General features: G+C 43.0%; 1 protein-coding gene across 1 annotated transcript in view; it reads left to right on the forward strand.

Moving 5' to 3' along the window:
* Window positions 1-9,942: 9,942 nt before the first annotated feature.
* RTKN2 (rhotekin 2) overlaps window positions 9,943-16,265 on the forward strand; it is a 36,547-nt gene continuing 30,224 nt past the window's right edge. Inside the window, exons 1-3 of the mRNA XM_068689127.1 lie at window positions 9,943-10,093; window positions 12,882-13,081; window positions 15,071-15,129. Of these exons, the coding sequence (XP_068545228.1) occupies window positions 10,070-10,093; window positions 12,882-13,081; window positions 15,071-15,129 (283 nt within the window). The 5' untranslated portion in view covers window positions 9,943-10,069. The remainder of the gene's footprint in view (window positions 10,094-12,881; window positions 13,082-15,070; window positions 15,130-16,265) is intronic.

The following is a 16,265-nucleotide window of genomic DNA, read 5'->3' on the forward strand; positions in this document are numbered from 1 at the left end:
TTTCCCCAGTGCGATAGCATCTAAGGTTGGGAGCCTAGGGAATGCTCAGATAATGTAGTTATGCCCTACCCTGAAAGCCTCTTCAATGCTGTACCTTTTCCTTAAAAGTGTGAATGTTAGTTTTATTTTCCTAGTTACTTCAGGCATTTACACCACACCTTCCAACAGGGTTTACTGTGTACTGTGCTCATTCTAACACGGACGATTTGCATGGGCTCAAAAGCTCCAGCTGGCAACCTGTAGATGCAGCACCAACCTGTGAGCCTGTCCCTGGCTGTGTTCTTGAGGCATTGCCTTGTTTTTTTGCAAACTACTTCCCCTGCTGGGGCTTTCTTTCCCATGTGAAAATGGGGACACCCAACCTGGGCAGCCTCAAATGTGCTCCAATGGGCAGCACGTGCTCTTTGATGGCAGCCCCGTGCTAGAACCTGCCCCTGTGCTGGAGGCTGCTCCTGGTGCAGGCAGCAGTCCCAGGGCACCCTGGGGAGGAGGCCCTTGAGGACAGAACAGCCACAGTTGGCACCTCTTTTTCCTAGGGGGATAAAAGTCTGAGCTGTAAGTTGCGATGTGCAGCAGAATGAGATGAGCCTTTTAGTGAAGCTTCCTCTCCTTGGCTTCCCATGCTGGTCCCCTTTTGAGATCCTCAGCAGTGCAGCAGCACCTTTGGTAGTGCCAGGAGACCTCCAGGTTCGGTCCACGGGGACAAGCAGCAGCAGCTGTGCAGGGTCAGAACATCCCTGGTGGCAGTGAGGGACAAACCTCGCATGGCTCTCCAGCTGGGACAGAATGTTTTCTATGGCCACAGCATGCTGGGCTTGCTTAAGCCAGCTCTGAGCAGCGAGAGAATTATAGTCCAGGTACTAATTGTGGGATTAGCTAGCAGATTTATGCATTGAAAGTTGGTGGAAGAGAGCCAAGAGGTAGAGAGTAATTGCTGTTCCTAGAGCTCTTCCAAAACGAGAGGCAATCTGCTGCAGGAAAGGGGTCATTCCTTTTTGGTTGAAGCTGCCCCACTCTAAAAAAGAGAGTGAAAGCAAAAAACATGCCAGGATATCTTTAAAGAAAGATTTCTCCCTACAGCAAAGCCTTTCCCTCATTGGGACTTATTAAAATATAGACATTTTCTCGAAAGAAGAGTACAAAGCACAGCATCAAAGTGGAATTTCAAGCTATTTCATTCTGATGGTGTTCTTTCTGCAATGGACACCAGATGGTAAGGAGCACTGCTTTTAAAAGTTCGTACCAAATGCCTTCCATGTTTGAGGAATTACATGTGAAATAAATCACACTGATTTCCCAACTGAAAAAAGTGTCCAAAAAGGCCATAAGAAGGACAGAGAATGGCCATTAATATCTAATTAGCTCGCTTTGGTGCCTAATCCTATGCTCTGGGATTTTAAAAGTTTTCAATTTACATAAGCAGAGACATAAAAAGAACAGTGTTGAAAGGCTGCGGTGGCAAATTCAGTCCTCTGCCATATCCAGGCGCGTGGGAGAGCAGTCCTAAGCCCTGCAGGAAGCAGTGGGCCTGTGCTTTTCCTTCCCTTGTTTGGCTGCATCCCCGGCATCTGCGCTGCAGGCAGAGGGGGCTCTTCACCTTCTGCAGCAATGTGCTGCCCAGGAGGTGAGAGCCAGTTGCTTTTAAAGCGGTCCCGGTGGCTGACAACATTACGCTCGTGCATCTGTATCAGATACGTACCCTGGCTATAGAGAGCATGTTGAGGAGGAGAAAATTACATTTCTCCAGGAGGGAGAAAGTGTGGCAGAACTATGTTTCACCTCTTCTATGGGCAAAAGATCCGTTACAGGCAGCTCACATCAGAATTGTCAGGGATCTGTCTTGAAAGTACAGCCTAAATCAACAGATCATGAAAACAAAGCAGAACAAGCTGACAACTGACCCTGATTCAAACACACAAAGCCTGCACCTGGCCCTGCAGAGCCAGACATCAAATAGCACGTAGGAATGTAGAAGACAATTCAGACCTGTGCCTTTAATGTGATCGGGAAGTATATTGATTGTATTGGATGCTTATGGACAGTTTTTTCCTCTTTTATCCTCCTTTTGGATATTATCCAAGCAGTTAATTTCCTTTTTTGCATTCTGTGTAAAAGGCCTGGAGGAGCCAACCGTTAGCCTGCTGGCAGGAGGACAGGTAGGCTGGAGGTTCCTGCACCTGGGCAGGACACTGAATGGGGGGACTGAATGGGGCTTTCAAAGCAACTGCAGAGGGGCTCGTTTAAGCCAACGGGCTTCCTATATGGTGGAGAGAAGGAGGACATATCTACAATAAAGGGATGGACTTAACAGGAAAAAGGAAAGTACCGAACACTTATGAGTTCCTAAGCATGAGTGAGATGAAAAGAGAGTGCTTCTCTCTGGTGTGTTAGCTTTGCTGGCAGTGTTCAGTACTCGTGTTGTAGTCAAGCAACAGCCCAAAAGTGGGCGAGAAGAGCAAGGTGGCTGCAGGGCTGGTTTGGAGTGCTTTGTCACTTCCACAGTAGACTGCCTGTCATTGACAGAAATTTGTTAGATGCACAGGGTGAAATTCACCAGGGCACATGGGGCAGTATGAAGGCATGTGGCATTTGTCTCTCATCCAGCCAGAATGTATTGTGGGAGCATTAGGGCTCTCACTTGCTGCAGAAATGTGCCTTTTCTTCTGATATATGTAAAAATAAAGTCTTGTGTAATGCCAAATTAGTTCATCATCTTTCAAAGGACATTTTTTTTGTTATAATGAATACTACCTTTTGTGGATCCTAAAGCTGCAGTGCTCAGAGCAACGTGAAGCATTATCTTCAATACTTACCACTTTGAAGGCATGGACTGTGGGCAAGTGAGTAGGTTCAGCTAATGGTTGTATGCATAAAGCAGATTCTTTCCAAAAGAATGCTCTGAAGGCGATGACATTCTCATTCATAAGGGCAATGAACTTCTGAGGTCTAAAGATAGGACATATAGCAAACAGGCAACACTGTGCTCTAGCCAATTCTACGAGATAAGTATCCTTGGAAAAAATGTACCAATAAAAGGTGCAGCCCTGGGAAATACCGTGCTTCTGCCATTGCCACATCTGCAATGAAAACATGAGAGCACGTAATTTGAAGGATACGTGACAGCTGATCTATAACAAGATTACTGAAAACAGATGTTTTCACATAAACTCTTTCAGGCAGTAGGTTCTGCAGGCTGTATGACCAGATGATTCTGGCTCAGAGTGAGACTGCAAACTGAACATGTCTTTACCAAAGGAAAAAATAGCAGTATTGTGGTGGGGTGCATTTTGTCTTTGCCTCAAATTTCTTGCACCCAGATGGGGGTTAGCTACATAATTTGTAGCCACAGACCCTCCCACCCAGAGCAGGAATGAAACCCGAACTGATCCCATCCAAATGGGGCTTGTTCTCATCTCCTGAGTAATGGACTAATCCATATGTTCAACTCACGTGAGCCTTTCCAAAAGGCGAAGTATTCCCCCGTGCTTCTCTCCAGGGCTTACCTGAATGCTGACGTTCTACCCAAGATCTGAGCTAGGGCACATTTTCAGCTTCCCATTCTCTGTTGAAATATTTTATCCCAAACAGGCTAATTAGTTAGATCAGTAATTTTAGTTTAGAAATGCCCAGAGGTGAAACTATTAGTGACAATGGAAAGATTAATCCCTTCTAATACAGGCACAAAAGCCTGAATGCTCAGAGATGTAGCCTGGAGAAGGCTGCTTGCTTTCTAGCCAGCGATGGAAATGAGTGCCAGTAAAATGCAGTTAGCTGCACATAAACCAATATGGTGCCAATTATACATGGGAGTTATTACCCTTAAAATGGTAAAAGATGTTTTTGTTCTCCACCAGCTTAGTGATGCTAGTTAGTGAGATATTTTAGAAGGAATGTCGAAAAATTCATGCGACTGGGGTGCTGATGAGAAAAACCTGTTCATCAGATTGGCGATAGTTAGATAGTGGCTTGCTTTTGCTTGTGTTTTCCCCCACAGAATCTAATGCATATAGATGTAAGTAGGATGACTCAGAGTTGCAGAGGCTGCTGATGGACGGGGTCAGGGAAGACTTTCCCAAATAGGGAAGGACTAAGAGAAAGCATAAATTCATTTGTTGGTTAAAGCTGTCTGTTGCAGGTGTTATTGCACAAATAGTGTTTGCACAAACATATCTGTGAGTTACCTTAAAAAGGTGATCCTCAGTGTCCCAGATCACACCTGGATGACTCCCAGCCTGTGTTTGTGTTAGCTGCTTAAAGAACCTGTTACGAAAAAATTATTTGCTGTTTGTTGATTCCACTTGAAACAACATGATTCCACTTCGATGATACTGTACAAACACACAGATAGCATCAAGTGCTAGAAACGGCTTCCTAGAACTCAAATTGGTTTTTGAAAGAAGGCAGTAAATATATGCATGTGTATAACTCCTACATGCATCCAGGCATAGCTAGTTATTTTTATTCTTCCAGATTAAATTGTCTGTAAAAACATGAGGTGCTATTTATTGTTACCATTATTTGTAATTTAAAATGCTAACAGTGACATGAAGTGTTGTCTCAGCTCATTTAACAGGCCGTGAAATAGTTAGAAGGATGATAGAAATCTCTGACAAACCAACCTCAGGTGAAATGTAGTTACTTACATTTGCTATTCAACCCCTGTTTTTTCATAGTGGCGAATAAAAATGGGTTGTCCTATTAAACACATAATGCTATTACTAGCCAGAAATGCTTCCCTCTCCCATTGAACAGAGCATAGGCACAGCCCAATTTCATTCCATTCCTTTCTTTTGACTTCAAAGGTAACTGAAGCTGCAGAAAAAAGAGCTGGACACGTCCTACAGTGAAATCGTAGTGGGCTTTAGGAAGGTGTCCTGCCCTTCACTTTGGCTGTGAGGAATTCACAGGACCTGGTTTGCTTTGCAGGAACTTTCTGCCCTTAGATCTTTGCACCTCAGGAAAAAGATATTTTGGTCCCTCTTATGTGCAAATGGACAATTTTGATTGAACAGTTGAGTGATTCAACAAAAAATCGTCACCTCTCTTAAAGGCCCCGTCTCTGATCCGAGTTTGTTCCCCAGAACAGCCTTATGTCCTTGTGCCAGGTCCCAGCATCTGCAGTGCCATGACAAACCCTTCCTCTTTCGTTTTCTCTATTGGGGTTTCATGGAGGCAAGCTATTGCACACTTCTGTGGCACTCTGAGGGGAGAGGGAAACGCTCTCCAGACTGCGCCAAGGAAGCAAGCCACAGCGAAACAAAGCCAGCACACAGCCCCCTGCCCTCCCTCTGGTCTCCTGCCTCCTCAGTACGCCACCAGGAGAGCACTGCCTGGCTCGGACTGCGGGTGGCAGGACAAAGCAACAGCAGAGCTGGGAGTTTGGGTGGGAAACTGGCAGTTCTAAAAAGTTAAATCCTTTTTTTTTTTTTTTTAATCTCTATGGATGTATTTCTTTAATGTAAGCACTTGAGCAGATGATTGCTCAATGGTTTCTTGTGATCTGTTTTGGTGAGAAATAGGACACTGCTGATGTTAAAACATAAATGATGTTTTCCTTGAGGACCAGAGGCTTAAAACTTCTGATAGAAATTTCCACCCACAAATGGTTGTTATGTGCCTTTAAAAAAGTATGCTGATAGGAATGATACGTTATTTGGTTTTAACTGAGTTTTCTTGCTCTGAAATTTCCCTTAATCCTTCCTGTTTGGGCTCTTCCTTGGTCTGTCTTGCATGACAAATGCAGCTAGTACCCAACTCAAGACTTAGAAAAATGCAGAAGAAATCATAGCTTTGTGGCAAGGCAGGAAGAATTACAGAAATATAGATGGCTATAGCCCTAAGTATTACTGAGAAACTATTGACACAAACCAATGGCATACTGATGAGAAACTTTTCTCAGGGCAAAGTAAGAGTTTGCAGGAAACTACAGATTCCTACGCGTGCCCCTTTGAATATCCTCCCTGAGACAGGATCAAAACAATCCGAGTGTGTGAAGTGCAAAGAAATAGCGTTTGATTCACTGTGGTCTTACTTTGCCTACCAGAAATGAGCTACTGTGCCTCGGTTATTTGGGATGACAGCTGTCAGCTCGCAATGTGCCTGCCAAGGGACGGTCACTATTTACTGCCTTAGCAGTACTATGCAGAGGGATCGTGAGCGCCTGTGGCTGCTCAGAGGGTAGCTGATGTTGCTCAGCCTTGAGACCATAAAGCTCTGCCACTTTTCACTCCTTAGATGCCTGCACACCAGTAGTTGGAAAGAAAACAGCCCGAACTGCAAACTCATTTCAGGCTGAGACCGTTTGCCAAGAGTTGTGGTCTGCAGAGATACTCTAAATTGTATGAAAAAAAAATAAAAAATGAAGGCCATCTGTAAATACCCTGCATCCACCTTCAGACAGCAACCCTGTTGCTGAGCTAGCTGGAGAATGTCTCCCTTTTATTGGGAGATTATTATCAGAAGCAGCTTACGTCTGCTCTCCCACAAATAGATGGTTGGCCTCTGGATAACAAAGGGAAGGGGATTTCTGTCACATTTTTCTCATATAGGAGTTTATCTTTAGATTTGCAATATTCTCAGAGCACTTATTCCCTGTTTCAAATTCAAGATGGCAAATCATTTAAATGGTCCAGTGACTTTCCACTTGTCCATACAAGATCAATTAGGAAAAATCGTAACAGACCTGAAGCTAAAAGCAGAACACAAAACGCTGGGTGAGATTGTCCTGTAGCACAAAATAGCAACTTCACCAGCAGGCTGCCCAGCCGATGTTCAGATGCAGCTGTCTCAGATGGGGTATTTTATGCACCAAATATCACCTGCGGTAAATGTATCAGAAATCAAAGCAGGGTTTTGTACCCAACAAAGAAATCCTAGTATAAAGGTACGATATGGAAGTGACAGTGTATAAAACCTCTTAGAAATCCTTTTAATACTGAACATCCTTTCAATATTCAACAGCAGAAGGACCTCTCTGGGTTTACATAGGACTATCATTTTTGTGTGACCGTAATTTCTGTGTATGCATGTGTGTGTAAATGTCCCCCTATATGCAGTGCATCCAAGTGGCCAATTTCAACTAACTAATTCAGGTCCTTCAAATGCTGTGAAGATAAGAAGCCACGTAGAAAAGAGAGACCATATAGATTTCTAAATGTCAGGAAAGGCTGCAGAACTCATGCTTTATTAGACACTGTGTATATACATTGACTTCTCAGCTGGAGGAATGCTTCGAGTGAAGCTATCGATCAGTCACCTGTGAGGATCCTTGTCCAACAGGATACTTCTCAGGGAGGTGGCTTTACACTTATGTGGGGACCACATCTCAATTCACTTCAAAACAACTGCCCCTGGTCTCACAAGCAGACACTGAGGAGTATGTGTGACTGGTCTACCTCAGCTAATCATGCTTCCTAACTTTCTTGTGTGTGAGCATCTTTAAGACATAGAAGATCATGAAACTGTGGTTTGAAGCCACATAGTGTCATTGATTTTTAATGTTTTCAGGTTTGATCTCAGAAATCATTTTCCAAATGCATGTGGTGATGGGTTTTTTGCAACTCATTATTTCTGTTACAAAACTTACTTGGGGTGCATTTATACCACATATGGTGTTTTTAAGAGACTACAGTATTTTAATTGGGAGGAACTTCGAGATGGGATTGACATAAGGAATACTGGGGAGAGCCAGTTTCTGGATTCTTATGTGGGAAAAGGAAAAATGATTCCTTGTGTTTTTTCAGCCTTTCATTGTTTATTTTAGAAATCCTACAGGAATATAAAACTATCAACGGAATAGTTCATTGAAGCACCTGGTATAAGCATCTTGTTGATGGAGCCATAAATATTATAGGAAAGCATTGTACGGAGAGGTGACCCCAGTGCCATTTGGAGCACTACAGCAGCAGCAGGACTGCAAAATACTTAAAGAACAAAAAAAAGGAGCAGAAGGTAAAGAAACTCAAGGTAAAATTAATCTGTGAACACCTGAAATAATAAGTGTTTACGCTAAGCTGCTTTCTCTGTGTCTAATTATCAAAGAAAAGTGCAGATGATGCATCTTAACTAATTTATGCACTTGCATGTTTTAGGACATCTTCATTGACTACACGACTGCCTTAGAGAAGATGCCTACTTCGGAGTGCTCAGGTAAAATAGAACCGTCAAACTTTTCTCTTGCCAGTGTTTTCACCTTGGCAGGGTTAGGCAGTAGCTCCTTGTTGTTATCTAGATTATTGCTTTTCACCTCATCCAGTCAAAGCTGCAGCAGACGCACAAAACAATAAAGCAGTTACTTTATTTAGTTTGCTTTGCAGGACTAAATGTTGGCCTTGTATCCAGCTCAGTCAGTGAGAAGACTGAGTGACCTCAGCAGGCTGAAATGAAGGAATGAGTTAAGGCTAACAGTTTTGCTTTTTATCGCAGCCCTATCTTCAGTTCAATTCAGGTAAACACCCTAAATTCCAGAGTTTCTGTCCATTGAACCAGACTACAGGGGTCCTGTATGACGGCAGTCCATGGCAGCAGTTTGCTTTTCAGTTTAAAATGCAGTAAGTAGAAATCAGTTATTGAAAGCCTTGGAAATTCTTTTCCATGTGTCCAGTACAAATCTTCATGTATTTCCATTTAGGAGAAATCTAAATAGGAATTGAATAGATTTCTACTGGCACACTGATGATATTCAAGGAGTAGGTGTAGCAAGCTGTGGGAACTAAGAAATTAAGAAAAATATTGCAGTGCTGTCAAGAGTAGGTGTAGACATTTTGTACCTGCTAAACTAAAATGATGGGCCTAACATTTAAAATAATATGCTGATGTAACACTCAAGCAGAGCAGTGATTTAGGCAGACAATGATCTTCCCTCTGCTATCCCGTTTCCCTAATACTAGAAGGAAGCTAGATGCTTTGCAATGCAAAGAGAGCGGCAAATAAAAGGATGGTGTGAAGGTGTGATTCATCTGAAAAAATGCTTCACTCAAGCAACCCCAGGAGGCAGGATATAGATCCGCTGTTTAATTCACCCCACCTGCTCCTGGCTTCTCTGTGCCAGGCTGCTCAGGGCTCTCCCTGTTCAGCCTCCGCTGTCTGTGCCCCTCAGCGGAGGCTGGCCTGGAGAAGGAAACATGGGGACAACGCTTCCATTGTTATTGTTGCTGTCTGCTGGGATTTTACTCTTAAATTGGGGAGCAGAAGAGCTGCCAGCTGGCTCCCAAGTCTCTGGATAACAGAGCTGGCATTAAGCCATCTGCACTGGGAGTCAGCGCGCGTGCTGCGGCAGCAGCCTGGCTGGAGCGGGAGCGTGGAGGGGACGTCTCGCCCATGGGGCTCCTGCAGGACAGGAGGGCAGTTTGAAACCTTGGCCTCGTGTTCCCTGAAGAGGAAGGACCAGGAGTTTGGTGAAACGTTCATTTTTTTAATCAGGCATCTGACAGATCAAAAAAAGTGAATGCAAGGGAGGACCAAAGCAGAAGCAAGTGTGAAAAGCCGGGCTTTGCAGTGACATGTTTCTAGTAGTGGCAAACTGGCATTTGGGCCAGCTCAGGAGCAGATGTGCAGCCAGCTTGTGTGGGCACTGCTGGCAGTGACTGGGGTTTGTCCTCCCCACGGAGCTCCCGCTGGTTTCTGAGGGGCTCCAGCCAAGGCGTGTGAGGCCTGCAGGCATGGGCCCATCATGCCACTCGCAGTCACATTTGGGGACTTACTAACACCAGGGTCTGGTGAACAGCCTGTGCTGCAAAACCATTCTAATTAGCAGCTGAAGCTCTTGGAAAGCTGCCGCAGATCCCAGCGAGCTGTCGACACCACCGGGGAAAAAAATAATGTTTTAAAAAAAGGGCTTTATAGAGGCTGGCTGCCTGAGGCAGGCCGGGGCGTAGCTTGTCCTTTGCAGCGGTGTTGGCGTGCTTTTATTTCTGGCTTTTTGTTAACGCCGCAGGGTAACGCGCAGGCAGGAGCCTTCGAGCGGTGCCCGCCGCCTCACTGAGGCGCCGAGGGGCGGGGCCGCCATGACGCGGCCGGCAGCGGCCGTTGCGGGGGGCGGGAGATTTGAACGGCGGCGCCGCCGGGCACCATGAGGCGGCAGCGGCACGGGGCGGTGAGGAGCGGGGCGGGCGGGGGGCAGGGGACAGGGACCGGATCGGGGCCCGGTTGGCATCCGGAGGGCGCAGCCCGTGCCCTGGGGAAGGCGGAGGCTGCTCCTCGGGCAGCTCCTGCTGCGGGGCCGCGCTCCGAGCCGCGTCAGTGCGGGAGCGTCCCTGGGAGGTGTCAGGGACAAGCGCGACTTCGCTCTGCTGAGATGAGTTTTGGCTTTGTAACAGCTGATGTGTTAGCGCAGGCTTGAAGGAGGTGTGATTATTTCTTAGGGGCAGTTGTGGGCCTTGCTTGGCTTCTCTGAGTTGTGTAAAGTTTGACTCGGGATGAAAGAAGACCAGCGAAAGCTGTTTGTGTATCGTTCCGGGGTGGGAGCTGAGAGGAAGGGTGGATGCAGGTGCAGGGGAGGCAGAGGTGTTGGCTGTGTCCTGTGCTGCCTGTGCTTGGAACCTGGGGAAGCAAATCCCAGAGGGGAAAAGGAGCGGTTTGTCGGTGCTGTGCTGGGTCCGTGTGTCGGCTGTGGGGAATGCCAGTGGGGCTCCCAGCCAAACCCTGCAGTGTTAGCTCTGGGAGGCGTTTGCCACCAAACAGCCCGCTGGTGCCAGAGGGCATCCATCCCAAGCATGTCCCAAGCATTTCTCTTGGGCCTGAGCTGGAGAGCTCTTCACTTTGGCGAGTCCTCTAGTCTTCTGTGACATCCTCCTTTATAGTGGTGACTAGTCGTTGTTGTGTTCTCACTGTGTGATTTAATGGTGTTAAACACTGACAAATTCAGTAGAACTTAGGTTTGTCCTGCTTTGCCTGGTCACACAAGTCTGGGATCTTTATCATCTCAGGGGAAAAACAAAAACAAACACTTCATATGTTGCCTGAGGAAAATGGGAAACTGTGTTTGTGGATGTGGGCTTAGTGACTTTCTGGCTTTTGATGTGGGGCAGAAGAAGCATCTGCATGGCACTGGGCCCTATTTTTGGCAAGAATGAGATGCTATCTGTAACAGAGGAGCTGGGAAATAAAGCAAGAGCCTTAACCTGCAAAAGGGTTCTGAGGTAGCTGGAAGTGCAGAGCATTACAGCCTGAGCTGCGCTGTGCTGAATGTGGCTTACAGACCAGAGCTGCTTTTTCTTTAGGGGTAGCAAGTGGGGGTGGTTTGGAAGGAGAAATGCTCTGAGCAGATGGAGAAGCAGCTGAAGCATTAAATATCTTTAGCTGATGGCATCAGGCCTTCAAAAACAATAAAACCCACTCCTGCAAAGATAGGAGGGAATGGTTGGTGGCTGTGCAGTGAATTGCTACCTGCCTCTTGTGACTGCTGTAAAGGGTCACTTTCTTGTGTCAAAGGCAGCTACAGACAGAGCGAGTCCACAGGCAAGAAGAAAAACGTCTGCCTTTCCCCATTTATGGGCTCTGGTCCTTTCTGGTACTTGAATTGTGGAAAAATTAGTTCCCTTCTATTTCTACCCTGTTCTAAGGCTCAAAGGAGTTGCCAGTACTTTTCTACCAGCTGAAATACTGAACTTGCAAATTCAGTTTATTTTACTGGTTTCAGGCAATTGCTTATAGATCCATCCACAGAGCGCTTGTTTTGACTTCAGATGTGCTATACAAATGAAAACCGACAGTGCTTATAATTCCAGTGGTTGCTTGGGAACTCTTCCTCAGTGTTGAAAAAGGCTAAGCACTGAATTGCAATGTGTTCGCAATGCAACCGAGTGATGTAGTGATAGTGTCCTGGTTTGTACGTGTAAGAAATATTGGGGTTGGTCAGGGATGGACACATAATGAGGAAATGGTTATCACGGTCATCTGTGGCATCTAGCACACCTTTGGGAGACAGCGAACAGCCTGTGATCCTTCACCTATATTATCTTCTGGCTCAGTGTGGATAGACCTGTTTGAAATGGCAAGTGAGGAATAATGCAATCTAGAAATATCCAATTTCTCTGAGAATAAATAGGAAAAAATTGATTTTCCATAAGGTTTTACAATATACTAAAAACATATGTCCTTCAGAAAAACCCTGATGCAGAGTTCTAGTGACTGACAGGCAAGTTTGTGTTATTTCATACTTTGGAATGAAAAAATCATTGGTTGCGTGACTGTGCAATGAGGCAAGGCATGGTTCTTCTGTAATGTTGAAGTTACCACAGCTATCTGACTTCTGGTTCATGGCCTGAAGTAATCAGGTATTGAGATATCCTCCTTGTTTCGCTTCTAGGTATTACCTGAATTGTATGTCAGCCAGAAATGAAAAATTATGATTTTCAACCCTTTTTAAGACAGCCAAAGACATAAGAAGATTAAATTTCAGATTTAAAGTATTTCAGATGTTGTCCTGAGATTAGAGATTATTTAACTAGGGAACGCTGTAAAAAGTGGGGTATTACTTTATAAGCTTTGTTCAGTTAGGACTCACACCAACCGTATGAGAGGACCATATTCTATTATCCTGTGAATGACACATTGAGGCACATGCATTTTTAGTAAATTTCAGACGGATGCTATGGTGAGTTACTTTTAGCACCTGGTTTGGAATTTGCATGCATAATATGCATAACAAATCTGTTAACCTCCTTTGTTTGACAGTATGCTTGTCTGTGTCTGAAGAGAGAGTAATCATTTTACGTTTAGTAACAATTTTAATGGCTGCATATAATTAAGCCTAGGGCTTTCTATCCCAACAGTATAATAAATAGAGCTCCTTAAAATTCAGAGTAATGTCAGTTGGATTTTTATTTATTCTTTTGTTGTTTGTTTTGTTTTGTTGGTGGTTTTTTTTTTTGCGCATCCAGGAATATGACATCCAAGAGAAGATTAACTTTGAAATCCGCATGCGAGAAGGCATCTGTAAATTACTTGCAGTGAGCACGCAGAAAGACCAACTTTTGCAAGCGGTTAAAAACTTGATGGTTTGCAATGCTCGTATACTTGCATACCGGGCAGAGCTACAGAAGCAGCCTGGAGAGCCAGTCTCATGCGGAACTGAGGGATGGTGAGTAAAAGCTCTAATGCGCATGGAGCATTATGAAACGGCCTTTTGTGTGTGTGCATTGGTAGGTAGCCTGTATAGGAAACTGGATTTAAACCCTTCTTTCTGTCTTCCCCTGTGCATACATTCTTTACAGTTGCTTTAAATCATTACTTTATAAATCAGTTCAATATCATCCTTTTTATTTTAGAAAAGTAAATGCAGATCATCTTTTTTTGGATAGATTTTATCATTGATGTTAAACAGAGTGAATAGACATTTTCTTGATTACCTTTAGCAGACAAAAAAAAGTGTCTAACCTAGCCTGAGGAAACAAAACAAAATAGTCCAAGTCAAAATACATGCATTTCTACTTCTGTCTTTCTACTGTTGATAAGGTCTCTTTAATGATGGAATCATCATGGTTAATTGGTACCCTCTGCTGGTCACTTTGTTAACTACATCAAAGTGATAGAGTACGACTTCATCAATATGAGGAAAAGGCAGTTTAATAATGTTTTTACGTTATATTTCTTAAATGAGCTAACATATACATGATTTATTTTAATAACTTTATTTTTTGCCTAATGGAATAGATTTTGATGCAATGTTAAGAATTGTGGTGCAGAGATGTTATTACTTTAATGAAATACTATATTGCAATTAAGCATAGAAATTCCTGAAGTATATGTGCTTAGCTCCAGTGAATTGTATTTGTAGGAATAATCCTGCTATTGTTTGCTTTCAGAAACGTAGTTTAACAGAAGAAATTTATTGAAGGAGAGAACTGTATTTTCTGACTACATCAACAGTTATTGTGAAAGATGCTTTTTGAAAACTAGCACTTCTAACTTGTGGTATTGTGTAGTTACTGCAGTTGCATTGCTTTTTTCCTATGAAGTGATGATCCTTATAGTGATTCATCTTTTATATTTTTTTAATAATGGAATAATATCAAATACACACACAACTTTTGGTCCTTGGTGCCAGTGACCACAGGATGGTGATGGCACATGTCAAGAACAGGGCAGAGATATTTGGAGATGTATCTGAACAGCTGCATTGTTTTCCTAAAGTCATGATCAGTTGTGTTGTTCATTTGACTGGCCTCAGCTTAAAGTTCTGTCTGAAGGGGTCCTTTGAATTGTCACAAAGGTCATTTGAAAAGAGATTCATGCCCTAGGGTAATTTATCTACCATTTAGATCTTACCTTTGATTGTTAATAGTGTGTTTACAGTTCTTTTTTGGTATATGGTGGATAGTGAAATTTTGTTAAAGCTTAATTCAGATAAGATGATGATGGCTGAGAATAAATTCTAGAAGTGACTTGGGTTTTCAAATGAAGTTTATTCTTATTTTTCGTTACGTGTGTCTGCAGTCTGTGAGTTCTGAAGATAATCCAACTGTCCAAGGAAGATATTGGTAGTGATTAGAAAGTTTAATTTTACCCTATTTAGTTAGGTGTCGGGAGCAGTGGCAGATATAGTTAGTAACAAAAATTATTTTCTATAGATTGTTTTGATGCAGTTTAAGGTTCATCTTGAGGTTTACACTCTAGCTACTTAGCAAACTGTCTGCTTCACAATATTAACAAAACACTTTATTGTAATTGGGCTCTGTTAATAGAGGATGAGTAACCAACAATAGAATCGATAAATTAAGTTGTTCATTCATGTGTACAGAAGGAGTAAAGTTGATAATGTATTTGATTCTCTTGGAGCAAGACAGGAAAGATGAATCTACTTTTCTTCTAATAATCAGGTTAAATAAGCTTTGGAATAAGATCTTCTAGGGAATTAAGAAAATTGATGGTGTACCTTCCTTCCATATTATCCTCAAGAATCTAATGACTCGTATCTTAAAGCAGAGAGACTGCATTTGACTTTAAAGAAAAGCCTTTGAAATGAGCTATAATATGGATCCCCTATGTTTTTTAAATGCTTATAGGGTTGAGTTACAGAAACGTAAATGTGCGGATCTGAGACCTCATTTTTTTTCCTTCTTTTTGGCAGGTTGTCAGGCACTGGTACAAAAGACCGGGTAGCATGCAGAGCAAAAGTTGCTATATCAGGTAAGTGGCTGGGTTGTCAACTTAACTGTAGCAGCCAATTGGTGGGGCAGTAACTTGTAATACAAAATTATACAAACAAGATGATATTTTTGAAGTGCTTTTGTGGTTCAGGGGTGTAAATCCTCTTGTGCTTTAAGGTGATTTGTGCTTTTAAGTCATACATTTGGTTTTAAAGATCCCACCAAGCATTTACGTTTTCCTTTCAGGGACTTTCACAGCAGGAAATGCTTTTTTTCTGTTTAGTGATAAACACTGAATACCTTTCAAAACTAAGTAAGTGTATATGCGCTGAATGTGCTGAAAACATCCTCTTCCTCCTACCTCTCCCACCCCTCCAACAAGCTTTTGATATGATCTAACAAACTGCAGGCACAATTGTAACTAGTATGCAAATATAAATGTTCTTTAGCTAGTGCAGGTAACTACTAGAGCAAAGGTATAGTGGTATGGCTTCAATGCAAATTACCAACAAGTATATTTACTAGTGATTTCCAGTAGGCTGATAAACAGTTTCCTTGCCTGGTTTCAAATTTCATCGCTATGAATTTATCACTTTATCTATGCTATGTTCAGCATGCCTGTAGTTGCTTATTATGGCTGCTCTGCTAGCTTTTCTAACAGATCTGTTTGTGCTCCCTGAGCTGCTGCATTGAAAAAATACTGTAGAAGGGCTCACTACTTAAACTGTTTAAGTTCGTTCTGCATATTTTGACATATCTCTAAGAAAGGCAACTTCTAGTGGAAGAAGAGTGGTGATCACATGGTACAGTAATGTTTTCTGCCAGCACAGCTGTTTGCAGAATGTATATCTGTCTTTCCTCCTAATGGTAGTTGGATGAACGCATCTGTTTGCCTGTCTGTGCTATGGTTGTACCTGTCATTGGGTTTATGGAGTTATCTGCTGTAAAGATCATATATACTTCTGTTATCTTCAGAACATCAGAATTGCAGAAGGGTTTTTTAGTTTTAAAAAAAAAAAAAGTTGTGTAGGATATGAAATACTAAGCTAGTTTTGATGGGACAAGAGGATACGAGGGTGAAATATTACCACTTATGTGCAATGTTTTAATGATTTTGTTGTGTTACTAATAAAATAGTTCTCAAACTGGAGGTTATGATCCTCAGAGATGTGGCGT

Source organism: Anas acuta, chromosome 7 (genome assembly GCF_963932015.1).
Source record: "Anas acuta chromosome 7, bAnaAcu1.1, whole genome shotgun sequence".
NCBI lineage: Eukaryota > Metazoa > Chordata > Aves > Anseriformes > Anatidae > Anas > Anas acuta.